General features: G+C 35.0%; 3 protein-coding genes across 4 annotated transcripts; 2 read left to right on the top strand and 1 right to left on the bottom strand.

The window, feature by feature from the left end:
- Positions 1 to 449: 449 nt before the first annotated feature.
- LOC18107597 (glutamyl-tRNA(Gln) amidotransferase subunit C, chloroplastic/mitochondrial-like) lies at positions 450 to 2,404 on the bottom strand. 2 transcript variants are annotated; one of them, XM_024590551.2, is made up of 6 exons: positions 2,155 to 2,400; positions 2,021 to 2,061; positions 1,885 to 1,940; positions 1,292 to 1,343; positions 1,107 to 1,192; positions 450 to 693 (listed from the first exon to the last, which is right to left on the bottom strand). In XM_024590551.2, exons 1-5 carry the CDS (start codon positions 2,356 to 2,358, stop codon positions 1,117 to 1,119), a joined length of 429 nt encoding a protein of 142 aa, XP_024446319.1. In that variant the 5' UTR covers positions 2,359 to 2,400; the 3' UTR covers positions 450 to 693; positions 1,107 to 1,116. The 2 variants fall into 2 exon arrangements, with proteins under 2 accessions (XP_024446319.1, XP_052304825.1); XM_052448865.1 differs by lacking the exon at positions 1,292 to 1,343 and having other exon boundaries at positions 2,155 to 2,404.
- A 15,122-nt stretch (positions 2,405 to 17,526) lies between these two features.
- LOC127904719 (uncharacterized) lies at positions 17,527 to 21,589 on the top strand. Its single transcript, XM_052449081.1, has 3 exons — positions 17,527 to 17,917; positions 19,496 to 19,552; positions 21,402 to 21,589. Exons 1-3 carry the CDS (start codon positions 17,527 to 17,529, stop codon positions 21,587 to 21,589), a joined length of 636 nt encoding a protein of 211 aa, XP_052305041.1.
- Positions 21,590 to 22,682: 1,093 nt separating this feature from the next.
- On the top strand, positions 22,683 to 25,704 carry LOC7476634 (signal peptidase complex subunit 3B). Its single transcript, XM_002324123.4, has 6 exons — positions 22,683 to 22,894; positions 22,978 to 23,025; positions 24,356 to 24,418; positions 24,922 to 24,975; positions 25,222 to 25,308; positions 25,382 to 25,704. Exons 1-6 carry the CDS (start codon positions 22,769 to 22,771, stop codon positions 25,505 to 25,507), a joined length of 504 nt encoding a protein of 167 aa, XP_002324159.1. The 5' UTR covers positions 22,683 to 22,768; the 3' UTR covers positions 25,508 to 25,704.
- The last annotated feature ends 802 nt before the right edge of the window (positions 25,705 to 26,506 follow it).

Raw genomic sequence — 26,506 nt, 5'->3', positions numbered from 1 at the left:
GCTTTCTCATATTTCGTATAAAAAATTAGACCAACGCTCAAGCGTTAAATGGTTAAGATACCCACGGGCACGGAGAGTAGTTGATGTGGCAATCATTACAGGGCACCTAGAAATTGAACAAAAAGCCGGATGCAATTTCACAAGAGCAGGAGGTCGGTAGGTAGCGTAGCACGCCAGTTGTGCAGTGTAGAAGCTCTTCGAACCACCTGTTTTTTTATTGATCTCGTTCTTTGTACTCCTCTTTCGTTTTCAAGATGAGCTTAGAGTTCCGAAGAAATGAAAAGCTTCTTTCTTTGTTGTATCATTCTTGCTCGGGGGTTTTGGCAGAATCGGGTTCAATTCCTTCTACGAGATATGCATGTCTGCATTAAGATTTAAAACTTGTCTGTTTTTTGAAAATGTTAGGGAAAAAATGGCGCACGATAACACAGGGCCACATTCTCCGACGATTGAGGAAGAAGAAGGAGATTATTCAGAGAGATTTATTCCAGAGAAAATCTTAACAGTTACCCATCACAAAGTCTGCATAAAGAAAGAAATATATGTCCCTTTTCTACTCAATCTAGAAACAAGATTGGACGTTATTCTGGTTCCTTGGACAAAAGATTATGTGACTAGAAGGAGAGTGCTTCACACCAACGCTGCCAAACGTTCCCCCCATTTGCAAGGTCGCACCATAATCTCTCCTTAGTTCTGTGACACGGGATTAAAAAACCCACAGTAATTATGCAATATTCATTGTAAATATCATCACAATAAATTAAAATCATTCACGAGCCTTGGTTGATATCCTAAGAATACTAATTATACTTGAAAAACATATTCCCCTTCTAAGTTGTATCTCGAGAGAAAGGGGTTTGTTGGTGGAATGTGATTATAAAATAAAGGTTGAGTCCTAGAATCCCAAAATCATATGCGAGACTTCATAGGAATAGCTTGTAAGAAAGGTCTAATTGCCCTTATTTGTTGTGATATAAACAACAAATAAGGGCAATTGGTAAAAAAGCAGCAACTTTTATGAGATTTCTTTCTGCTTATATGGCTAAAGGACCATGCAAAGAAACAACCCATTGTTGTTAATGGTGCATTCAAGGAAAACAACTTACCTAAATAGTCTCACTCCTTGTTCAAAACCTTGGGAACTTTGACGTAAGGATCCTCGTAGTTTGGTACAGCAGCAATGATAGCTTCCCTGTTGGATGGACATTCAAACGCACATCAGCGGTGTTATAATAGAGTTTATCATGACACAAAATTATACGAAACGATGAGAGAAAAACACATCAATAACCTGTTCTCAAACGTTTCAGGATTATCATGACGCAAGTTGTCACCTTCAGTGTCTGTAAGTTGAAAATTAGACAGTCAAATTTGAATCAGCTAATGTGTGCTAGAAGGCAAGGAATGCTACAGCAGGCAAACACATCCCCTCCCTTCTATTTAATGAATGAGAACTTCATACAAAAAAGATTCACTTTGTAAATATGTGGTTGTCAGTCTAAATGAGAAGAAGCATGATCAAGGGCTTTCTACCACAAAGTTAAACGAAGGGAGTTTGAATTTCTTCATCATATCAAATAGAAATATGATGTGCCAATTCTTTAGGCGAAAGAAGCCGGCACAAGTGAATGATAAAACTCAATTTGGATTATAAATTACCATCACATTTGCTCAAAATGTGATGAGGATTTTCGCCAAAAAAATCGTCACAAAATAGCCCTCACCAAATGCTCGAAAAAACAACTACCATGTCCAGTTTCAATAATCTCACGTTTCCCTTCATTCAAATCCCTTAAGAATTACATCTTACATTTTCTATAACCACTTTATTGTTTATGCAAATACATAAAACGGTTTTGACAGCATACAAGGATTGTAAAGCACCTGCTCTGATTGAGGGTTCCACACTGTCAAGGTCAACAGCTTGAATTTGTCCAAACCTGAAATAAACAACCAAACATAAAGGGTCTCAAAACACGAACATATCACTGGAAAAAGAAAGAGACAGAGAAGAGCATGCCAATCAATCACTTGTCGGATTTTAGGACCGAATTCTTCAACCTGAAATTTGAAAAGAATAAGAAAAACCCACTACATTAAGTGAACAGGAGAGTAAGTTTTGAGTCGTATTGTAGAGATAAAGAAGAGAAAAACCTGCTGTGGGGTTAGTGAAATTCTAGCAGTTTCAGCCAAGCGAGCGACATCTGGTGGTTCAAGAGAGGACCCATTGGCTGTTGCTTTTGTTGTGAATCTTCGTATTGAAGGAGCGGGGCTGATTTTTTTGTGGTTTAGAAGGAAGAGGATGCTATGCTTTGGTGGTGATGGTCCTTTGAGTAGCAAAACAGCTCTGCTTCCCATTTTCTTTCTTTCTTTTCAATGGATTTTCTGAAAGCCTTCCATAATCCTTTGAATAAATAAAAAGAAGGGTAAATTTTAATTTGGCCCCAATATTTGTTGAGTATTTCGATTTCATATAAAGACTTTGATGTGAATCAATCACCCCCCACAAGTTTCATTTATTTGTTTTTTAGCAATGAAAAACATGTGTAAATCACAAAATCCATCCCTGAAATGTCATCCAAAAACAGTGGTCAAAACAGTACTAGTAATCCGCAAGTTATTTAATTTTTTTGTTCTTAATATTCGAGGTTCAAACATATAGCAAATTTGTTCTCTAAACAAAAGAAAATAAGGTAATTAATAATTAATTAATTAATTATTGGATGTAATAAACTAAAAACTAAAGAATAGAACGAGAGAACTTGGGAATCTTACCGTTTGTTTACTGAAAAATAATTTTATTTTGGAAAGTGTTTTCATAAAAAAAAATTGATTATCTTTTAATGTTTGATAATATTATAAAAAATGAATTGAAAAATATTTTTTAGTGTTTGGTTATGTCATGAAAAATAAACTGAAAAATAATTTATTGATGTTTTAATTTTTGTTTCAAGTTTATTAAAATAATAGAGATCAAATCTAATATATGAAAAAGTTAAAGGATGATGAAATTGAAAAAAATAATCAAATTTCATAAATTATTTCAAATAAAACAAATAGCAATCAAAATAATGAAGACCAAATTTGACAGATAAATTTTTTTAAAAGAGGATGAAATTGAAAAAGAAAGTCAAATTTCATAAATTATTTCAAATAAAATAAATAGAAATTAAAAGAATTCGGACCAAATTTGACATAAAAAAATTGAAAGCTGATGAAATTGAAAAAAATCAATTTCATAAATTATTTCAAATAAAAAAAAAAAAGAATGAGAACCAAATATGATAGATAAAAGAATTTCAATTAAAAAAAAAGATAAGAGAAAAACAAATAATTTTAAGAGATGAAATTAGAAAATATATAAAAAAGGATTCAAAATAAAATGTATAGTAATTAAAAGATTGAGGATAAAATTTGATATAATTAACAAATAACAAGATATTTTTAAATTTTTCATAACTTTTAGAAAGTATATTATGCTTAATAAAGTTAAATTTTTTTAACTGAAAAGTATTTTATTATAAACTTTTTTAATTATAAACAAACATAAAAAAATTTAAAAGTAATTTTTAGAAACAACTTTTCATGAAATAAAAAGAGCAAAGGTTTTCAATGATAATCGATTTTAATTATTTTTGTGATTTAGAATTAGAATGCATGCCAATCATTTAACATGTTAACCGTAACATTTCAAAATCAATGATACATCGAGGGGTCTTTATTGTAAATGGAATATATCATAGAGTGAGCCATTACATCAAATTAATAGTTTAGGAATTCAATTAATTGTGTAAATGTTTGGATTGAATTTAGAATAATATTAGTTAGGTGGCTCGCACTACGCCGCAAGGCCAACTTTTTATTTTTATAATAACATATTAAAAAAATATAAAATCAAAAGTGTTGGGTGTGGTTGTAACGCCGGATTCAAGAGCTTCGAGTCTATTTAACCTGTCTACTCAAATTCTTATATTTTTTAATTTTTTTCTTCAATAATAATAATAGTATTTTTTAAAATTTATTAATGATAATAATAACTATAATTTTTAATTTTACCATTCAAATCAAATCTAAGTTATTTTTCAATATTGATAATAATTTTTTTTTCAAATTTATTAATTGTTTTACAAATAATATTAATTATAATAAAAATAATAATATTTATAATACAAATAATAATATTTAGAAACCTTAGACTCAAAAACCTTGGGTCTTGACGTAGGACCCATGAACCTTAGATTCTAATACATGACCCATCACCCTTGGGTCCTGACGCTGAACCCAAGAGAATTGGGTCCTGACGCTGAACCCAAGAGAATTGGGTCCTGACGCAGAACCTAAGAGGATTGGGTGCAGAGGCAGGACCTAATCGAAATGGGTCCTCACGCAGGGCCTAAGAGAATTGGATCTAAATCAAGTGTTGTTGGGTCCCCAAATTTTTTGGGTTCTGTTGTGCAGTCGGACCAAAAACTCTTTTTGGGTCTTGCCCACACAAGAACCAACTCTAATGAGTCCTGCATTAGGACTCAAGAGAACTGGGTCATGCATGAAGACCTATGAGCCTTGGGTCCTGACGAGAACCAAAGAGAATTGGGTCCTGACGCTAGACCCATGAGCTTTGGGTCTTGTCAGGGCATGCAGCCATGCACGTGGGTCTGACCCAGCGCATAGGTAGGGCAGCCCCAGTGCCAGGTGTCGCGAGCGGGTCTGGCTCAGCACCTAGGGCTTCCCAGCCCCAGCGCTAGGTGTCCGCATCTCAGGCACTGCAGCCCCACCAAAACTGGAATTGGCTATTTTCTCCCAAACTATCCTTTTAATACCAAATGCATCCCAGTAAAAAGACAACCCTACTATGGGCCAACTTTTTATTTTTATAAAAAACATAAAAAAAAAAATATAAGACCAAAAGTGTTGGCTCTGGCTGCAACGTCGAATCAAAGAGCTTCGAGTCTATTTAACTTGTCTGCTCAAATTTTTATATTTTTTAATCTTTAATTTTTTTTTGGTTTTTCTTCAATATTAATAATAGTATTTTTTTAAAATTTATTAATGATAACAACAACAACAACAACAACAATAATAATTTTTAATTTTACCCTTCAAATCAAATCTAAGGTTGTTTTTCAATATTGATAATATTTTTTTTTCAAATTTATTAATTATTTTATAAATAATATTAATTATAATAAAAATAATAATATTTATAATACAATTAATAATAATTTATATTAATAATTTAATTATAATAAAAATAACAGTATTTATACACACAAATAATAATATTTAGAAACCCAAGACCCAAATAACACAAATAATTATATTTTTTATATGAATACTTTGAGTTATAATAAAAATAATAATATTTCTAACAAAAATTATAATATTTTTTATAGGAATACTTTGAGTTATAATAAAAGTAATAATATTTATAACACAAATAATAATATTTTTGATACGCAGGACCCAAGACCAATTGGTTCTGTGTCTGAAGCACTTAAGAGAATTATAATAAAAATAATAATATTTATAGCACAAATAATAATATTTTTTATATTAAGACTTTGAATTATAATAAAAATAATAATATTTTGAACACAAATAATTATACTTTTAGAAGAATACTTTGAATTATATATATATATATATATATATATATATATATATATATATATATATAAATATTTATAACACAAATAATTATATTTTTGAGATGAATACTTTGAATTATAAAAAATAATAATATTTATAACACAAATAATTATATTTTTGAGATGAATACTTTGAATTATAAAAAAATAATAATATTTATAACACAAATAATTATATTAGTAAACCCAAGACCCAAGAACTTTGGGTCCTAACAAAGGACCCAAGAGACCTGGGTCCTGACGCAAGACCCAAGCGAAATGGGTCTTGACCAGGACCATGAGCAGTGGGTCCTCATGTCGGACACAACAACATTGGGTCATGACGCAAGACCCAAGGCTAAGGCTTTTTCGAGAGGGTCTTCAGACCCGCTCGCTTGGGTTTGCAGCCATGTGTGCGGGTCTGGCCTTAACGCCCAGGATAGCCCAGACCCGCTCGCCTGGGTCAGCAACCATGCGTGTGGGTCTGGCCCCGATGTCATGTGTCTGCAAATTATGGCTTGCAACCCCACTTGGCGCGTGGGCACCCAGGGCTTGCCTATCCCAGCGCTAGGTGTCTGCAATCTGGGGCCTGCAACCCCACCAAAACTGAAGCTGACTATTTTCTCCCCAACCATCCCTTGATCAGCTTAAAAATTATGTGTTATATGAGCTTGAACAACTTTTCAATGAAGCTGCAACAACACTTCAAGATTATAAATTGCCAATGCTCCATGGCCAATTGTTAATTAAAATTAGGAACAAGCTTCTAAGAGAATAACTTAATTATGATCTTGCGGACCTTAAGAGTCAACATTCATTAAATCTCCCCCTTCTCAACAATGGACATAAAATAATATATGATTCAGTTGTTGCAGTTGTCCTTTAAAAGAAACAAAGTTTAATCTTTGTTCATGGTCATGGAGGAACTGGTAAAACTTTTTTATGGCATACAATCATCAATCACATCAGATCTGAGGGATTAGTTGTCCTTGTTGTAGCCTCATCCGGTATTGCATCTCTTTTACTGCCAGGTGGTCATACAACCCTTTCAAGATTCAAAATCCCACTTAGTGTTGATGAATTATCAACATGTGCCATGACACGACTAAATAGTTGATGTCTTCTCCCAAGTGTAGGAGTGTCGAAGTAATAAATAACCCGGCAAAATCGGGGTCGAACCACAGGGAGGTTAACTGTATAAACTACAAATAAAAAAATAGATAATAACAGAAAAGGAGTCGAAGAGAGCTTTGAGATGTGATATTGATATAAGGATTAAACAAGGATAAAATAATTGTCAATGTTAGAGGATCCACTAATGGTATTTCAAACAAGTATAGTATAAACTATTTTTATTACTCAACTAGAAACCACACACAAAGAAGGTTCCAATTGGATTATAATTTTTGTTTTTAAATTGTTTTCAAAATTTTATTGTCAGGGCAGCCTCAATGTTTGTGAACCTAAAATTAAATAAAATTAATAAAATATTAATTAGTTGTTCATAAATTATGTTGTAAGTATAAAAAAAAAACTAAAACCTAAACAAACTGACATTGAAAGGTCATCCTTCCATTGTGCTTGGTACTTACGAGTGAATTGACCCTGCTGTGAAACAGCACTAGAAGAGGCAGCATCACAAGTTGGCGCAGGTGCCTCTTCGTGATCAGCACTTAAGGATAAGTGATCCTCGCTGCTAGAAGAACTAGCTGCAACCGTCTGCCGACGACGTGTTGTTGATTTTATTCTACGCATCTACACAAATTTATACGAATAATTACATAATTAACTTTGATTATTTAAAAAAAATTCGGCAGCACCTCCCATATACTAGAGACTACTCACAGTTTTCAAACCTGTAAATTTTTACAATAACCACAAACCAATTGACTCCATTGGAAAATCTTATATACAACCTAACATCCATAGAAATTTAACATCTATATATTTTCAACTAACATCTATAGAAATGCAATGACAAACATTGATGTTGCCCCCTTGTACTGGTCATTGCCCCCAAGTGTGCTATGTCAGTGACTTAGACAAATAATGCTTTTAAGAGGCCATTCTCTCATTTCTCTTCTTTTCATTTTGGTGAAGGAATATGGGTCTAGAATAAATCTTGAAATCTTGATCTTGCATTTTGAAAACAAAAATTGTTAATATGTGAGTCTAAAACAATTTGCTTTTGAAATCTTGCAACTCCTTGGTTATTTTCTTTCTTGGAAAAGAGATTATTTGCTCGTGTTTGGCAATGAGGTCTTCAATGAAAATACATTATTAGGTGACCTTTCGATAATGAGTGTAGGATTCTTAATAAAAAAATAAAATAAAAAAAACATTAAATGATTTAGGAAAAATAGCCAAGTCAAACGCAAAAGCATCTGACAACAAAATAGCATAAACCAGTAGATCATTTATCAAGTAATCACGCAAGAGAAAGGTGCAGTAATTATGCTATAACAGGAAACCTATTAGCTAATCTAAAATAGCAGAATGGCAAACACGACAATCATCTAAATCAAACAGGGCAAGGGAAAGAATGAAAGTAGATAAGGGCAGTACCTCAAAGCCAAAAAAAAAAAACATAGTAGAAAAGAGGACGTGAGCTGAGTTAATTATAGAAGCACCCAAGCAACCTCCGAAGCTGTCTGAAAAGAGAAAAATTCAGCCCCTCCTGCCAATAATCAAAAGAGATAGGAAACCACATTTAAAAGGCTAACCCAACAGATAACTTATCAAGTATTCACGATAGAGAAAGAAGAAAAGGGCAGTACATCAAAGCAAAAAGAAGAAGAAGAAGAAAAAGAAGAAGAAGAAGAAGAGAGGATGTGAGCTGAGCTAATGATAGAAGTACCCAAACAACCTCCGCAACTATTGCAAAACATAAAACTTTAGCTCCCCTAGCCAACAATCAAAGCAGATAGGAAACCACATTTAAAAGGCAAAAAAAAATCACTTTAAGAAAGAAAGGGCGTAAGAAAAGATATATGTATAGGTACATATATATTTACACACTCGGAACAACGTGACACACAGCTAAACACCAACCAAGACCAACAGGAAACAATTTCTAAAAAAAGCTAGACATGCACCTCCAACAACACCTGAACCTAAAAGAGCACACATAAAAGAAGCTAACAACGCACACATGCGAGAACCTAACAACAACATGAACAAAACAATACAGCTAATGGATTAATAAGATAGAGAAAAACAACACAACACGCAATATCGAATGGCTAGCAAGGCAAATAAAACAAAGCCATAGCACAAAGAAAAATACTCACAGCGCAGGACACCAATAAAACAGTAGGCTAACCAAGAACCGACCGAAATCTAATCTCTCTCAGTTTAAAATACAAAAGCCAGAGCTGCAAATAAAAATAAGTCAGAGCAAAAACAATAACTGAAATTGAGAAACAACTTCCAGCCAAAAACAAATGTGACAAATAAGTAGAAGGAAAATAACAGGCACCGGCCAGGTGAAGTAATGGCAGAAAAGTACCGAAACCCAAAAAGAAAATCATGCAGACCCAAAATAGCAGAACGAAATGAAATGGCAACCCAGAAATGACCCTAAAACCATGCACCCCTACAAACCAAAAATAAATGACGTGAAAGCCTGGCAAACCTAATGGAAATGGTAGCATGCCATCTAAAGAAAATTATAAACAAAAAAGAAAATGAAGTGACAGAACAACAACTAGATTTTTGGGAAATTAAAAAATAACTCTTAAAAACCTAACCAAATGAGAACAATTTAAAAAACACTAATCAACAGCCCCCCTGACAGCATAAAAAGGCCAGCGAGAGGTAAAGGAACCAAATTCTCCAAACTAAAAGCAAACGAACCTAAGAATGTCCAATTCAACCGAGAAAGCAGTAGTTCTCCCAATGCTACTGCAGGACAAAAGGCCCAACCAATTGGGTTTTCCATTTAATGCACGATTATGATTACATGACATTTCCTCTAAGACAACACCAAAAACACAATAGAGCAGTGACTTGTAACAGGAAGTCGACACCAGAGTAGCCGAAGCAACTGAGGAGAAACCTCAAAGCAAAGAAGTGTATTACAGCTAAATCACAACCACACACTGGTACGGGTGAGAAATGAATAGTTCTAATCTGGAGGAAATCCAATGGTTATTATGGTGGTTAGCTGGAGAGAAAAGGGCGTGGAGGGTTCCTTAATGTTCAGCCATTGAAACTAACGTAAATGAGAGAATCAAGTTTGTTCGGTTCCCTAAAACTTGGAGTTCATAAGTTTTCATTTCATTTTTCATATTCCTCCAGTCTGTTACAATGCATCTATATATAGCATTCTTCTTTCTACAGGAAACTAGGAACTTTGAGAAGGAAAACTGTATGTACAACTAAAAGTGATACTTATTTACAAAACTAAAATGATGTGTTTGACTATAATTGAAATGGTGTGTATAACTGAAAGTGATACTTATTGACAAAACTAAAATGATGTGTTTGACTATAATTGAAACGGTGCATATGAATTTGCAATCGCTAATTCATTTTAAATTTATAATACAAATTTATTCTTCTTCTTCTCCTTGGCTGGTATCAATTGCCCCTTCTTAAATCCAACCTTGTCCCCAATATTGAATCGTGGAAATCTCAACTTCATTTTATCAATGTATTCCCATGTTGCATTAGTAAGGGAGAGACCATCCCAATGTACTAGAACTTGAGTGATTGCCAAATTCTGTCATTTTGCAATTCGCCTTTCTAATATGGTTCTTGGTTGCAGGTCAGGGGTTCGTGGCATCGTAGGAGGAGTGCCCTGCACTATATGATTACCTGCATGCCTTTTTAGCTGGGATACGTGAAACATTGGGTGAATCAGAGTTGTAGGAGGCAGATCGAGCTTGTAAGCCACGCTTCTGATTTTAGCTATTACCTGGTAAGGCCCATAATATTTTGCTGCTAGTTTTTGTGAGGATCTGTGTGCAATTGACTATTGCTGGTATGGTTGAAGCTTGAGGTAGACGTAGTCCTTAACTTCAAAACTTCTATCATTTCTTTTTCTGTTTGCCATCGTGGTCATCCTATTCTGAGCCTTTTGGAGATGACTCATGACCATTTTAATCACTTCTTCCTTAGTTGACAAATACTCATCCACTGATTCCACTACTGAGTCCTTAGGGAAGTAGGGAATGCGTATAGGTAGAGGAACCCCGTATAATACTTCATAAGGTGTCATCTTGGTAGCTGAGTGGTAATTAGTATTGTACCACCATTTGGCTAAAGGTAGCCACTTCGCCTATTAATTAGGGCAGTCACCGGTCATACATCTCAGGTAGTGCTCTATGCATTTGTTAATGACCTCTGTCTAACCGTCCGTTTGTGGGTGATATGCTGATGAGTAGTGTAGATTGACCCTTTGAATGCTAAGCAACTCTTTCTAAAATCTACTCAAGAACACCGGATCCCTATCACTAGTTATAGAAGCTGGTAGCTTATGTAGTTTATATATGTTGTTCATGAATAATTTGGCCACCCCGGAAGCAGAGTAAGGATGGCTTAGGGTTATGCAATGTATGTATTTGATAAAGCGATCCACTATTACCATGATAACATCATTCCTTTCTAATTTTGAAAGGCCTTCTACAAAATCCATATTGATGTCGATGAATGAGGCAGACGGAATGGGTAGTGGTTGTATGAGTCCTGGGCTAGCCATATTTTCATGCTTGTTCCTTTGACAGGTATTGCATTCCCTGATGTATTGCCTGATGTATTTTTGTTGTCCTTTCTAATAGAATAGACCCCCTATAATCTTAGAGGTTACCGTCATGCTTGAGTGTCCCTCCACAGTTGAGCTGTGAAACATATAAATGAGCTTGTTTTGCATTTCTAGGTCCCTGCCTACCACCACCTTCCCTTTCATGTTAAGATGATCATTCACCCAAGTATAGTTATGATGTGAGCTGGAAGACACTTGCAGACTCTTGATGATATCTTGAATAATACGATCCCTTTCATATAACTTCCTAATTTCATCCATTAAGTTGGTAGAAACAATAGAAGTGGTCAGGGCATAGACTTTATTGCTAGGGATCCTGGAGAGGGCATTAGCTGGCACATTCTCTCTTCCTTGTTTGTACTCTATATCATAGTCATAACCTAATAATTTTACTAGCCATAGATGTTGTGCAAGAGTAGTCATTTTCTGATGTAGAAGGTACTTCAGGCTTCTGTGATCAATGCGTATGGTGAAGTGTCATCCCTATAAATAATGTTTCCATTTAGTAACAGCATGTAGGATGGCTAGCATTTCTCTCTCGTAGACTGACATTACTTGTTGTTTGGGCCCAAAAACTTGCTTATGAAGGCAATGGAATGCCCCTCTTGCATAAGGAGTGCTCTCACCCCAGTCATGGATGCATCTGTTTCTACTATAAATAGTTTGTTGAAGTCTGGCAAAGCTAAAACTGGAGCACTAGTCATTACTCCTTTCAATAAATTGAATGCTTTCGTAGCCTCCTCACTCCATCCCATAACATCTTTCTTTAGCAACTGAGTTAGTGGCTTACATATGCTGTCATAACCCTTAACAAACCTTCTATAATAACCTGTCAACCCCAAGAATCCCTTTAGCTGCTTCAATCCTTTAGGCAAGGGCCAATTTATAATGGCATGTATCTTGTGGGGGTCAATAGCTACTCCTTGCTTTGAGATGATGTGACCCAAATACTCTATTTGCTTACTGTAGAAGAAGCATTTGCTAGCCTTTACCACCAATTGGTGTTCTCTTAATAGGTCAAGGATAATAGTTAGGTGCTTATAATGTGGTTTGCAAGTGTCTGGCTATACACCAATATATCATCAAAGAATACTAGGATAAATTTTCTTAGTTGCTCCTTAAAAATTTTGTTCATTAGACTCTAGAATGTAGAGCATTGGTTAGCCCGAATGGTATAACCAAAAATTCATAGTGACCACTATATGTTCTGAAAACTGTCTTAAATTCTTCCCCCTAGGCCATTCGGATCTAGTGATAACCAGATCTGAGATCAATTTTGGAGAATATAGCAGTCCTCATTAATTCTTCTAGTAGCTCCTCAATCATTGGGATATGGTACTTATCCTTAATAGTAAGCTTGTTCAAAGCTCTATAATCTACACACAACCTCCATGTGGAGTCCTTTTTCTTAATAAGTATCACTGAGAAAGCAAAACGGTTGTTGTGGTTCTTATGATTTTAGCCTCCAACATCTCTTTCACCATCCTTTCTAAGGTGTCTTTTTGTAGGCCTGAATATTTGTAAGGTCGCTGGTTAACTGTTTCCCAACCTCCCTCAGAGGAATCTTGTGATCATAAGTTCTAGGTGGTGGCAACCCCTTAGGTTCCTGAAATAAGTCTTGGTAGTCTACCAATATACTCTACATGTGGTTCTCCTCATTACTCTAGGACTGAAGTGAAGTAGCCAAGGATCCGAAAATAAACCCATCATCCTCCTCTACCATCTGTAGATTACATAAATGATACCCATCTACTTGATTATGGCTCCCAACTAGAGAACTTAGTTGTTCTAGTTCAATGTATTGTAGCTTGGGTGGATTTTCCCCCCTTAGCAAAACCTTCTGCCTTTGCCAATCGAATGACATCCACAAGTGTTTGTAATTAAACAATTTATCACCTAACAAGGATAACCATTATATACCCAACACCATTTCACAATTACTTAGCTCAATGATAAACATATCTGCCATAAAATTGATTCCTTGCATCTTCCACCTGAGTCCCTTGCACAAGGATTTGCAGACCATCTTTTCGTTATTAGCTGCTTGCACAATCATTAGATTAATGGTAGTTAACTGGAGCTAGAGTTTGAGGGCCACAACATAGTTGAGGAAGTTATGTGTGCTTCTTGAGTCTATCAAAATGCTCATTGTCGTCCTGTCAACTTTCTAGTTACCTTCATGATATTAAGCCCTATTATGCCCTCCATTGCATCCAGTTTAAGTCCCTCTTTAGACGCCTCCTCCTCTGTATTTAGAGAACACAACCTTTGTTTCGACACTTGTGGCGAGAAACGAACTTTTCATCACACCAAAAACACATCCCCTTCAACCTTCTTTCTTTGAATTCTTGGTTTTGAATAGATTTTATTGGTTTAATGGGGTTTCTATAAGTGTTGTTGGAAGGGGTATTGTTCCAGGGGGCTAGATTTGGTTTTGTTATAGTAGTATGAGGGGTCATGTAAACCCCGGGAAAAATAAATAAATAAAAGTGAAGAAATTCATGCATATGGTTAAATAAAAACAGGAATTCAGAAATTTTATAAAATAAATTTCCGGGTTAAATAATTCGAGACATTATAATAAACCCGGTACTGTTGAGGGTTGGATTTAATTGAAGGGAATAATACACTTAAAGCAAAAGGGGGCCTAAATGCAAATAAGGAAAAATATAGAGTATAAGTACTCTCTCCTCACCAAAAATCTGCAGGAATCATAAGAAGAGAAAATATGGAGTTTTATACCCATTCTTGCGAAATCAAGAGAGAAACACTAAAATTTCAAGAACCCATCCAAGATTAAGGGTTTATAGATGGGATAAGCATCTGAGAGCAAGGGATTACCAAGAAATTGAACAAGAAGAAAAGAAAGGAGGGAGTTAAAAATATTCAACCGGTTGAAGATCAAAATCTTAATTCGTACCGGGTAAGGTGTACCAAACATGATCTTAAAAAAAATCATTTTAAATTCGATAATGAATTGATGTCTTGATATTGAATCATAGGTTAAAGTTCTTAGACATGAATTGGGGAAAAAGTACTTATTGTTAAGATTAAGTTAATTCATGTGTGTGGTATGTAGTTTATGAAAGTATTGTGTGAAGGGGAGGGGGAGACGAATCTGGACAGACTTGTCTCCTGACTTTCAGTGAGATTTCAGGTAGGAGGATGAGGGAATTAGGATCGGATTCCTCATAGAAATTGTAGATTTGAATGTTAGCTAACTAAGAAAACTAGTCTTGCTCAATTTGGAGATGTAGAACTCCAGTTAGTAAACAGACCAGGAAGGTCGACTCAGTTAGGAACTAACTCAAATAGGGGATGACCCAGAGCACAAAATAAAAGGGATCAAGGAAAGGTTTTCCATATGACCAGGAGGATGTCAGATCAGCATCAGATGTGGTGGCAGGTATGCTGTAAATGAATGACTATCAAATGCATGTTTTGTTTGATTCTGGTGCCACTCACTCCTTTATAGCAAATAAAAATGTAACCAAATTGAGTAAGGAAACAAAAAGGGTAGAAAAAGGATTTATTATTGGGACACCTTTGGGTGAAACTGTGGAAACAAATATTGTATTTGAAGGGGTGGGAATTAGTATTAATGGGTGTGAATTAGAAGCAGATTTAATACCCCTAGAATTAAGTGATTTTGATATAATTCTAGGTATGAATTGGTTGGGAAAAAATAAGGCTCGTCTAGACTGCTTTACAAAAACGGTAACCTTCCAAGGGGCTAAGGGTGAAACAATGGTCTTTAAGAGGGAGAGAATTTCCAATTTTACAAATATAATCTCGGGTATGGTTGCGAGAAAACTACTAAAGAAAGGTTGTACAGGATACCTTGCCTATGTGATAAATTTGAAAATGGGTGAAATAGGATTGTCTGACATTCCAATTGTGTGAGGGAATTTCCGGATGTATTTTCGGAGGAATTGCCAGGACTACCCCCAGAAAGAGAAGTTGAAGTCATCATAGATATATTGTCTGAGGTGTCTCCTATAACCCAACCATCGTATAGAATGGCCCCAAAAGAATTGGATGAGTTGAAAATTCAATTGCAAGAGCTTTTAGACAAAGGGTTCATACGACCAAGCAACTCACCTTGGGGGGCACCCGTATTATTTATGAAGAAGAAAGATGGAACATTGAGGCTTTGCATAGATTGCTGTCAGCTGAATAAAGTGACGGTAAAGAACAGATATCTGCTTCCGCGGATAGATGATTTGTTCGATCAGTTGAAGGGTGCTAAAGTATTCTCAAAGATTGATTTAAGATCAGGATACTACCAGATGCGAATCAAAGGGCAAGATGTGCCGAAAACTGCCTTTAGAACTCGCTACGGACACTTCGAGTTCTTGGTGCTACCCTTTGGATTAACTAATGCTCCAACACTTTTTATGGATTTAATGAACCGAGTATTCCAACCATACCTTGATAAGTTTGTTGTCGTATTCATCGATGACATCTTGGTTTACTTCAAATCCTATGAGGAGCATGAACAGCACTTGAGACAGACACTATAGACTCTGAGGAGCCGCCAGTTGTATGCCAAGTTGGATAGATGTGACTTTTGGTTAAAAGAAGTTATCTTTTTGGGGCATGTAGTGTCTTCAAAGGGCATTTTTGTGGACTCTCAGAAGGTGAAAGTAGTTTTGAGATGGGAAAGGCCTACTACGGTAACTGAAATTTATAGTTTTCTCGGATTGGCAGGGTATTATAGAAGATTTATCGAAGGGTTTTCAACGATAGCAACTCCATTGACACGACTCACTAGAAAGAACATAAGATGGGAGTGGTCAAAGGAGTGCGATGAGAGCTTTCAAGAATTGAAGAGTAGGCTTGCTACTGCCCCCCATACTAATCCTTCCATCCGGAACAGAAGGCTTAGAATTAATTAAAGACTACGACTGTATTATAGATTATCATCCAGGAAATGCGAATGTAGTCACGGATGCTTTCAGCCATAAAGACAAGGCGATTAGGGGTGGACCAGCGACTTGGAAAGAGGAAACTATGATTGGACTAAAGAGATTAGGGGCAGTATTAAGTGTTAGTCCGGAAGGATCCTTAATGGCTCAACTAAGGGTGAAGTCAGGATATCGAGAGCAAATATTAGAGGCACAACAGCTTGATAATGAGGTGTTAAAAGTAAGAATCAAACTGGAATCGGGGGGTGAAACTCTTTTTCGAATGGGTGATGATGGAATAGTGATGTTGGGGCGATGTATGTATGTGCCTGACAACAAAACCCTTAAACAAAAGTACTACGAGAAGCTCATGAGTCTAAGTTCATTGTTCATCCGGGTAGTACTAAGATGTACCAGGATCTGAAACAGTACTACTGGTGGCCAAATATGAGAAAAGAAGTGGCTGGTTACGTGGCAAAATGTAGTGTTTGCCAACAAGTAAAAGCAGAACACTGAAAATCGGCAAGGCTGTTACAACCATTACCAATCCCTGAGTGGAAGTGGGAGATGATCACAATGGACTTTGTGTCGGGACTACCCAGAGGAAAGAGGGAAAATGATGCAATCTGGGTCATTATGGATCGACTAACTAAGTCTGCCCTTTTCCTACCAGTAAAGATGACAGATCCAATTGACAAGTTGGCTAAGATTTATGTGAACGAAGTTGTAAGGCTTCATGGAGTCCCAACATCAATTGTTTCAGACCGCGACCCAAGATTTACTTCACGTCTCTGGCCGAGCATACAACGTGCCTTGGGAACAAATTTGAGTATTAGTACTGCCTTTCATCCGCAGACTGATGGCCAATATGAGAGAGTTATTCAGGTCTTAGAGGATTTACTAAGGGCATGTGCTTTGGAATTTGGGGGAAACTGGGAGGAGCACCTGCCACTAGCAGAATTCACGTATAACAACAGTTATCAGACAACAATTAGAATGGCCCCATTTGAAGCTCTTTATGGCAGAAAGTGTAGGCACCCTTGTGTTGGGAAGAAGTTGGGGACATAAAGCTGTATGGGGCAGAATTAGTACAAATCACTACTGAAAAAGTGAGGGTTATTAAGGATCGAATGAAGGTGGCTCAGGATAGACAGAAGAAGTATGTAGATATTCAAAGAAGACCCCTTGAATTTTGTCCTAGAGATAAAGTATTTTTGAAGGTAGCTCCATGGAAGCACATGCTGAGATTCGGCATAAAGGGAAGTTAGCTCCGAGGTTCATTAGACCATTTGAAATCCGAAAACGTATCGGACCTGTAGCATATGAAATAAACTTGCCCTCACAGTTGGCCAAGGTTCAAAATGTTTTCCATGTTTCTTTGCTGCGAAAAGCCGATGTAGACCCTTCGAGAGTGTTACCTCAAGTGCCAGTGAAGGTAAAAGAAGACTTAACACTTGAGGTAAGACCGATAAAGATACTCGATTGGGGCGAGAAAGAACTTCGTAATAAGAAAGTTCCCATCATCAGAGTCTTATGGCGAAGCTCACTAATCGAGGAAGAAACATGGGAGAGAGAATCAGAAATGAGACGAAAATTCCCCGACTTGTTTATAAACTCAGGTACATCACTCAAATTTCGAGGACGAAATTTCTATTAGGAGGGGAGAATGTAAACCCCGGGAAAAATAAATAAATAAAAGTGAAGAAATTCATGCATATGGTTAAATAAAAACAGGAATTCATAAATTTTATAAAATAAATTTCCGGGTTAAATAATTCGAGACATTATAATAAACCCGGTACTGTTGAGGGTTAGATTTAATTGAAGGGAATAATACACTTAAAGCAAAAGGGGGCCTAAATGCAAATAAGGAAAAATATAGAGTATAAGTACTCTCTCCTCACCAAAAATCTGCAGGAACCATAAGGAGAGAAAATATGGAGTTTTATACCCATTCTTGCGAAATCAAGAGAGAAACACTAAAATTTCAAGAACCCATCCAAGATTAAGGGTTTATAGATGGGATAAGCACCTGAGAGCAAGGGATTACCAAGAAATTGAACAAGAAGAAAAGAAAGGAGGGAGTTAAAAATCTTCAATCGGTTGAAGATCAAAATCTTAATTCGTACCGGGTAAGGTGTTCTAAACATGATCTTAAAAAAAATCATTTTAAATTCGATAATGAATTGATGTCCTTGATATTGAATAATAGGTTAGGGTTCTTAGACATGAATTGGGGAAAAAGTACTTATTGTTAAGATTAAGTTAATTCATGTGTGTGGTATGTAGTTTATGAAAGTATTGTGTGAAGGGGAGGGGGAGACGAATCTGGACAGACTTGTCTCCTGACTTTCAGTGAGATTTCAGGTAGGAGGATGAGGGAATTAGGATCGGATTCCTCATAGAAATTGTAGATTTGAATGTTAGCTAACTAAGAAAACTAGTCTTGCTCAATTTGGAGATGTAGAACTCCAGTTATGGGTTACCAACCGAGACTGAGTCGTGATTGATTATGTAGGGCAGTGGGACTGTTTAATTGATGAGCAATTTTGACTATCTTGGAAGTAGAACTGGGTTCTCCTTCCTTCAGAGAACTAGTAGCCTCGTGTCTTAGCTTTCTAACGAGATCAATCTCACTTAAAATGGAGTTTTAGAACTTTAGATATAGTTAAAAATCTGATTAGTGTTCAGAAAGTAACAGTTCAATGTGTAGACAATAACAGTTCAAATATCTAGACAGTAACAGTTCAAAGTTAGACAGTAACGGTTGGACAGTAACAGTTTAATGTGTAGACAATAATAGTTCAAATGTCTAGACAATAATAGTTCAAAGTTAAACAGTAATGGTTGGACAATAATAGTTCAAAGTTAGACAGTAACAGTTGGACAGTAACAGTTCAATGTGTAGACAGTAACAGTTGGACAGTAACAGATGGAAATTGGACAGTAACAGTTCAAAGTTAGACAGTAACAATAGACTTTCACGTGAATACTATATATAAGAATATCAAAGAATTGAGTCATACGAACACTTGCACATTGAGATACTAACTCTGAAAATATACATGATATATGTATGTATATTAATATGAGGAAATGAACATGCATAGAAAGTAACATATGAGTAATGGATGAATATGGATTCTCTATAATATCGGCTTAAAGGAATCATAACTAAAAACTTCCTTGTGATTCAGGAGGAGCAACCGGGATTGGATCTTCTGTTAGGGGAGGTCGCGAGACAGGCGAAGCAGGTGCGTGATTTTCCCTCCTATTTGCACTTATACAATTTAAAATTCCTCTGGTGAATGTAATTATAATAAATATCGTCTTTAATGTAAATAAAGCCTAGCGTATTTACAAGATTAACTTCGGCTAATGGCATCCGTGATAGGATTGCTAGAAGATGAATTACAAGATTTGTTTCGGCTAATGGCATCCGTGATAGGATTGCCGGGAAATGAATTTCAAGATTAGACTTTGCAAGGTCACCTAGTTCACGCAAGTAAATAAGAGTATCCAAATTAAGAATATGCAAATGAGTGTTAATTGGGTTTAAAAGATTTACGAGCAATATATATAAGTTCTCTGTTAGAATTCTTATAGATCCGATAGAAAATTAATACTTCATTCATATACATTACATGAGCATATATATATATATATATATATATATATATATATATATATATATATATATATATATTCTTTATCAACATAATGGTATGTTTATTTATGTACCAGGTCCATCAAATATCCAGGGAGATCATTAGTTTAGGACTCTACTTTGTCAAGCTTATGTAAATATTTAACTTAAACTAAAGGGAATTAATGCGTTTATGTAGTATACTTTTGTCTAAACCTTGATGTATTTTTATAAAAGTTCAGCTTAGAATGTAGTATTTTAGTTATCTTGTAATTAACCTTTTTGAAATGTTTAAGAACACTTATTATGTTATAAATGCTTTCTTTACATGTTAGTATTCCTTTTCTTTTAAATTTTATGATATGATATGTAGACTATGTTCATATTGAACTTACTCGTAGGATACATACATACATATATATATATATATATTGTGTGGATTGTATGAGGTGTTGAATTATGATGTTTGATGAAAGGTTCGGAATTATGGGACCTTGTGATGATGGGTTGATTGAGTAAATTGATAGTAGTCGATAATTTGGGATGTCATAAATACAAACGAAACTCTGCCAAATTTTTGGTATATATAAAAAATTACCCTCAAATAAAGAGGATATGTTGGGATCTTTTAACATTGACCAAGACGTACAGTCGGACTGTTACAGGTTATAAGGTTTTTTGTGGGATTTAGTGGTGGAGAGTGGATAACTAGGTGAGATGAAGAGGTGTTGGAGGTAGAATATCTTCTAGGGAAGCTGGGAGATTTCTTGTAGGCTAGAGTGTTGGCGTGCAACCTGGCTAGATTATAAGCATGTTTAAGAGTCTTAGGTTCGAACAATTTGAGTGTATTCTTGATCTCCAAATCCAGACCTTCTAGGAAGATGACTAGAGATTGTTTTCACTGATCTCAGCCTTATTCCACAGGATATCGAAGTCCAGGATGTATTCTTCTAGGTCCCCCAGCTTTTTAAGTTCCATCAATTCCTTAAGAGGATCTTGTTGCCCTCAAAACCTATAACAGATTGCTTCCACATATTCTTCCAAAGTAGCTCTTTGGTTTCCCACGCTCCTCAAGAAGTTTTGATGCCAATAAAGAGCAACTCCTTCTAAATAATATGATGTTATTTGTAGTTTGTCAAAGTCGGTAATGTCTTCGATCTCGAAATATTGCGTGCACTTACATAGCCACCAGTGCACATCTTCCCCATTAAATGTTGGGAAGAAGTGTTTGGGTTAGTATACCTTATAGGATGGTACCCTTTCTTCGTGTAAGAACTTGTTTCTAGAATCTATTCCTTCCATGCTCGAGGCTTGTTTGTCCTTGCCTTGACTTGGACTACTTGGGTTTTGAGAGAGTCTTTGCAGAGCAAATTCCAACTGTTGTGCCATAATACCCATGATGCTCTTGATGTCTCTAATCCGAGCTCCTTGGTTTTTGATGGTTTGATCTATTTTAGCATTCTATCCTTTTAGCAGGTCCGTCATCAACTCATACTCCTGGCTATTGTCCTGTGAGACCGCTGTAATAGAGTCCTTGATACGTCTAAAATCTGCTGCTCTTGTGTCTGGTGCCGTGGTAGAAGTCCGTGGATTGCCAGCTCTGATTCCACTTGATACAAGTGAGAAACGATTAGTGCCAATCTAGAGAAAATCTAGTGGTTACTGTGATGGTTAGCTGGAGAGAAATGAAAATCTAGTGGTTACTGTGATGGTTAGCTGGAGAGAAATGGGCGTGAATGGTTCTTAATGTTCAACTATTGAAGATCTAGTTCATAAGGTTTTTATTTTATCTTTCATATTCCTCCCATCTGTTACAATGCATGTATATATGACATTCTTTTTTCTACAGGGTTCTAGAAACTTCGAGAAGAAAAACTAAAACGATGCATATAACTGAAAGTGATACTTATTAACAAAATTAAAACGGTGCATTTGGCTATAATTAAAATGGTGCTTATGGATTTGCAAAGGCTAATTTGTTTTGAATTTATAATACGAATTTATTCTTCTTCTCCTCCTTCGGCTGGAATAACACACAGCCGAGAAAACAAAGAGGCAAGGCCAAGCCTGCATACCAATAGCCAGGCTTGGTTCACAACAGCAACATTTGTGATTTCCCACTTTGTTTTTTTCCCAGCAAGGTCTCCAAGAAGGATACAAACGAAAACCCGAACCTTCCCTTGCCAACCAGCTCTGAATAACCCAACGCTCAAGGATAATATTGCCAGCAGTCCACAGTAAAAGCACTCTGCATGCACAATGATCCAAACAGTAAAAATGGCAGCCGTTTTATATGTTCTGTTAATTAGGTTTGTATTAAATTGTAATCCTTTTTAATATATTTTTTATGTTATTATATTATTTTAATGTGTTAAAATTTAAAATATATTTTAAAAATTTAAAATATATTTTTTTAATGTATTTTTCTTTATAAAAAACATAACCACTGCAACAATATAATACGTCACACAAGCAAAAAAGGGTCGGTAAAATAGATGTGAAAGTATTGTTTTCGTGTTTTAAAAGCATTTTAAAAAAAAATTATTTTTTTTATTTTTTTTGCTTAAAATTAATATATTTTTTAATATTTTCAAATTATTTTGATCTACTATATCAAAAATAATTTTTTTAAAATAAAAAAATATTATTTTAATATATTTTTAAATAAAAAAAACTTTAAAAACGTTTAAAAATAAAAAGCACAATTTCAAACAAAACGCTGTCAAAAACATCAACTCACCAGAGAACAAGGAAATAAACTCCTCCTCCTCCTCCTACCACTTCTTTCAAAAAAAAAAAAAAAAACGACAACGACATCAAAAGAATGCATTCGTTCGGATACAGAGCGAACGCATTGCTAACGTTCGCCTTGACTATACTGGCGTTAATGTGTGCCATCGCTTCTTTCTCTGACAACTTCAATTTCCCTTCTCCTTCTGCCCAAATCCAGGTTCCTCTGTCATTCCGTCGATTTAATGTTGTTTGAATCTAATTGCAACTTTTAAATCATTTTCTTTAATTGGGGTTTTGTAGATAGTGAAATTCAACTGGTTTCAAAAACAGGTACATGGAAATGATGAGGTGATTGATTCTTTCCTTGCCTTTTTCTTATAAAGATTTTGAGTTGTATAAATTGATGAGATTTGTTAAATTTCTTAGTTGTTTAAATTGAATAAACATAATCACTTTTGGGTTCAATTTGTTGCTAATATAAGATGCCACGTGGGTTTTTATTGGTGTATAAATTTGTGTACAAGCAGGTTTCAAGATCTGGGTTGAGTGGATTAATTTTTTAGATTAAGGTTGCATAATTTGTATTTATTGATTTGTTGAATTGAGTTTTTAGTATTTCTATTGATATGTAGCTCTAAGTGTATTTATTTATTTATTTATTTATTTTTCTTAATGTTGTAAGAAAAGGCTTAGAGGTTAGCATTCTCTCAGTGGTTTGATCTTCTGTTTGTTATTGTGCTTAGGTTCTAGTTCGTCTAGCTGATTCCCTTTATTATTTTTTTCCTGCTACCTAAAGATACTGTCTTGGCTTACACTTTCTGAAAACCCTAATGTCAAAATATTCACCTACGTGGAGATTTTGAAAATTGAGCAGAACAATCCGGTTTCTCCCTCTTAGTACTGGTTTAGACCAGATTTCGCCTCTAGCAATTGTTAACGTGCATGAGATTGTAATTGCTAAATCCACAGGAGAATTGCTTTCAGCTTATTAGATGATCTGCCTATGAATCTTTGTTATCAAAGAACGTACTAAAATTTATGGACACTTCTGATAGCACTAAAAATTGTCAAATACGGAATTGAAATAGTTTGCAACTTGATACATGAATGTTTAAGAGTAAAATGATATCAGAACACAACTTCTGTAATCCACGTTGCATCTTTAACTGTTCAGCTTATATATTGGATTTGGCCCATTACAATATGGTTCCTTTTTCTGTTTCAAGAAATTCAAACCAAAAGTCGATCACTTCTTTCATTATGCTAGATATTTTAGTTATCTAGTTATTGGTTGAAAAGGTGCTAAAAACATTATACTGGGGAAGGGATTACGTTATACGTGTTGACCATTGAGTTAATATGGGATCAGCTTCTTGGCTTTTCTGTGCCTGTGCATTGAAGTTTTGAAGATGGAATGAATGTTGATTGAAAGAACTTCTTACAGAGTGATGCATGTAAGTTTGCAGGATGGTGCAATTTCTTCTACCAGAAGACTGGTCTGATTGATTGTGTTGATTTTTCTTTTTTCCTTGTTCATCTGAACTATTTTAAGATAATGTATGTTGTCAAACATTCATTTGTTTGAGATGCATCAGTGTAGATGCAGGCGCTTTATTCTGGACACTTGATAAGCTAGCAATTATTCAACGCTGATTGAACTGCCCATTATTTAATGCAGGTCAGCCTCACCATGAATATAACAGCTGATTTGCAGTCACTGTTTACATGGAACACAAAGCAGGTATGTAATTTGAAATAGTAGTATATGTGTTTCTCCTTTGGTGTGATAGGTGTTATATTTTTTTCTTTCATTTCAGAGTTGTAAATCTTTGACTCTCATGCTGAGGCTAGCCATAGATGGCTGTTCTGTGAATGTAATCCAAGTAGTCAGTACATTTTATTTACTAAACCAACCACTCTATTATAGTTTCCACATTCTGACAAGCTGGGTTTTGGATGCCCTAAGAAAATTTGGAAATCCTATGTAAAACTTCTTTGTGTCTCATAGTTGGGACACTGCTGGGACAAATGACTTCAATATGGAACTGATTTGCTTATAGTTTAAAAACAATTCTTTTTGCTGCCTTTGTTATGTTTGTTAGGATTTTGAATTGATGGGTCACCGAAATTTTTTGGTCTTTTACATTTTCATGTTGGTTATTCTTTAAAGATGATTCAAGTATATAATGATCATCTTGATAGCCAATTCAAACATTTAATAATCATGACTGTCACTTATTGCAGCTTTTCATATTTGTAGCAGCTGAGTATGAAACCCCCCAGAACTCATTGAACCAGGTACAAATAGGTGTTTGAAATTTAAAGTACGCTCTTTTCCATTTTGGTTCTCGTCTTTCTCACTTTGAACTTTAGTTTTTTATATACTTATGAGGCAAGCATGGAGCTGAATCAGTTTGCCTTTTCCATTTTCCTTGTTACACATACAGGCACTACACATGCGCATTTCCTTCACTTCTACTAGCGTCAGGATCTACTGCATAAAACTATGTCCACTTCACAACTCTTTCTAAATGTTTGTCATAGGTGTCTCTCTGGGATGCTATTATACCTGCCAAAGAGCATGCGAAATTTTGGATTCAAACTGCAAACAAGTACCGTTTTATTGATCAGGTATCATCCATCAACCATCTCATGTGCTACTCTTGCTAAGTTTCATAACTGAACATTATTTTTCCTTGTGCAGGGAAGCAATCTTCGTGGTAAGGAATTCAACTTGACGTTGCACTGGCATGTCATGCCCAAGACTGGCAAGATGTTTGCTGACAAATTAGTCATGTCTGGATTCCGCATGCCTGAGGAGCATAGATGAGGATAGGGCATCTACGGTGTATGTTTTTGTTGTAACTTTAGCCATTAAATATGGGATGATAAAGGTCTCCTAAATTAAGAAAACTACAGACGGGGTAAAAGTTTCATGATTGAGGTAGAAACGAGCACGACTTGGAATTTTGAGCACTTGGGTTTATTTTTTGGGCAAGTGTTGGTTTCTGTCTTTGGTTTTGGATATTTCCTGCTCTACTTTTTTTAATTAGGTGCGCCACAATTCCTATTAAAATTAAAATTAAATTAAAAGAAACGCTAAGAGTCCTAAAATTATTGTTCATGCATTGTGCATTGAGAAAATTTATTTTGTTCAAATTTTTCCATTCCGGTCGCCAAATAATTGTTTTTTAATTTAATTCTTCTACATTATATTGATTGAGAATTAAAATGTATGATTTGTTTTAATTTGTTTTTAATAGGTTTATTGCAATAAAAGATTAGAATTCAATTTTATTAGGTTGATATTTGATTTTGCAAAATAGAATTTAATTTTATTGCAAAACAAATATAATAATTAAGATTTATGTAGCATTTCGAATTGTGGGCTTTTCAAAATATTTTTCGCTTGAAAATATATCAAAATAATATATTTTTTTATTTTTTAAAATTTATTTTTGATATAACCACATTAAAACAATCTAAAAATATAAAAAAAAAATTTGAAGCAAAAAAAAATTAAAAATTAAAAAATTTTAAAATTGTTTTTCATAGCAAAAACAAACACACTTTTAGCGGGTTAAATTTGATAATTAGTAATAATGTAGGTTTTTTTTTTTTTTTTACCATTAATCATCCCTTGCCAAAACTTGTGGAATTTTTTTCATATTCATTTTTGGGTCTTTTTGGTTTCAAAATTTTATGTCTTGGTTCAAAACTTTATTTTTATCATGTTTCAATCTTTGAGTTCAAAAAAGTAAGGAGACCCTACAAAACTATCGATGAGAGAGAAAATTATTGGCTGATCATGTTTTGGTAACTAAAATAG

The sequence above is a fragment of the Populus trichocarpa genome, chromosome 18, assembly GCF_000002775.5.
Source record: "Populus trichocarpa isolate Nisqually-1 chromosome 18, P.trichocarpa_v4.1, whole genome shotgun sequence".
NCBI lineage: Eukaryota > Viridiplantae > Streptophyta > Magnoliopsida > Malpighiales > Salicaceae > Populus > Populus trichocarpa.
This window is presented reverse-complemented; position numbering and strand designations above follow the sequence as displayed.

Bases quoted from the DNA above. Each gene is read 5' to 3' on its own strand.
- LOC127904719 (XM_052449081.1), top strand. From the start codon at position 17,527: ATGGAAGCACATGCTGAGATTCGGCATAAAGGGAAGTTAGCTCCGAGG. The intron at 17,918-19,495 runs GTACATCACTCA...CTTGTGATTCAG, and splicing joins CGACTTGTTTATAAACTCAG to GAGGAGCAACCGGGATTGGA. The intron at 19,553-21,401 runs GTGCGTGATTTT...GATCTATTTTAG, and splicing joins TCGCGAGACAGGCGAAGCAG to CATTCTATCCTTTTAGCAGG.
- LOC7476634 (XM_002324123.4), top strand. From the start codon at position 22,769: ATGCATTCGTTCGGATACAGAGCGAACGCATTGCTAACGTTCGCCTTG. The intron at 24,419-24,921 runs GTATGTAATTTG...CACTTATTGCAG, and splicing joins TTACATGGAACACAAAGCAG to CTTTTCATATTTGTAGCAGC. The intron at 25,309-25,381 runs GTATCATCCATC...TTCCTTGTGCAG, and splicing joins AGTACCGTTTTATTGATCAG to GGAAGCAATCTTCGTGGTAA.
- LOC18107597 (XM_024590551.2), bottom strand. From the start codon at position 2,358: ATGGGAAGCAGAGCTGTTTTGCTACTCAAAGGACCATCACCACCAAAG. The intron at 2,062-2,154 runs GTTTTTCTCTTC...TTCAAATTTCAG, and splicing joins TTTCACTAACCCCACAGCAG to GTTGAAGAATTCGGTCCTAA. The intron at 1,193-1,291 runs GTTATTGATGTG...TCCATCCAACAG, and splicing joins CCTGAAACGTTTGAGAACAG to GGAAGCTATCATTGCTGCTG.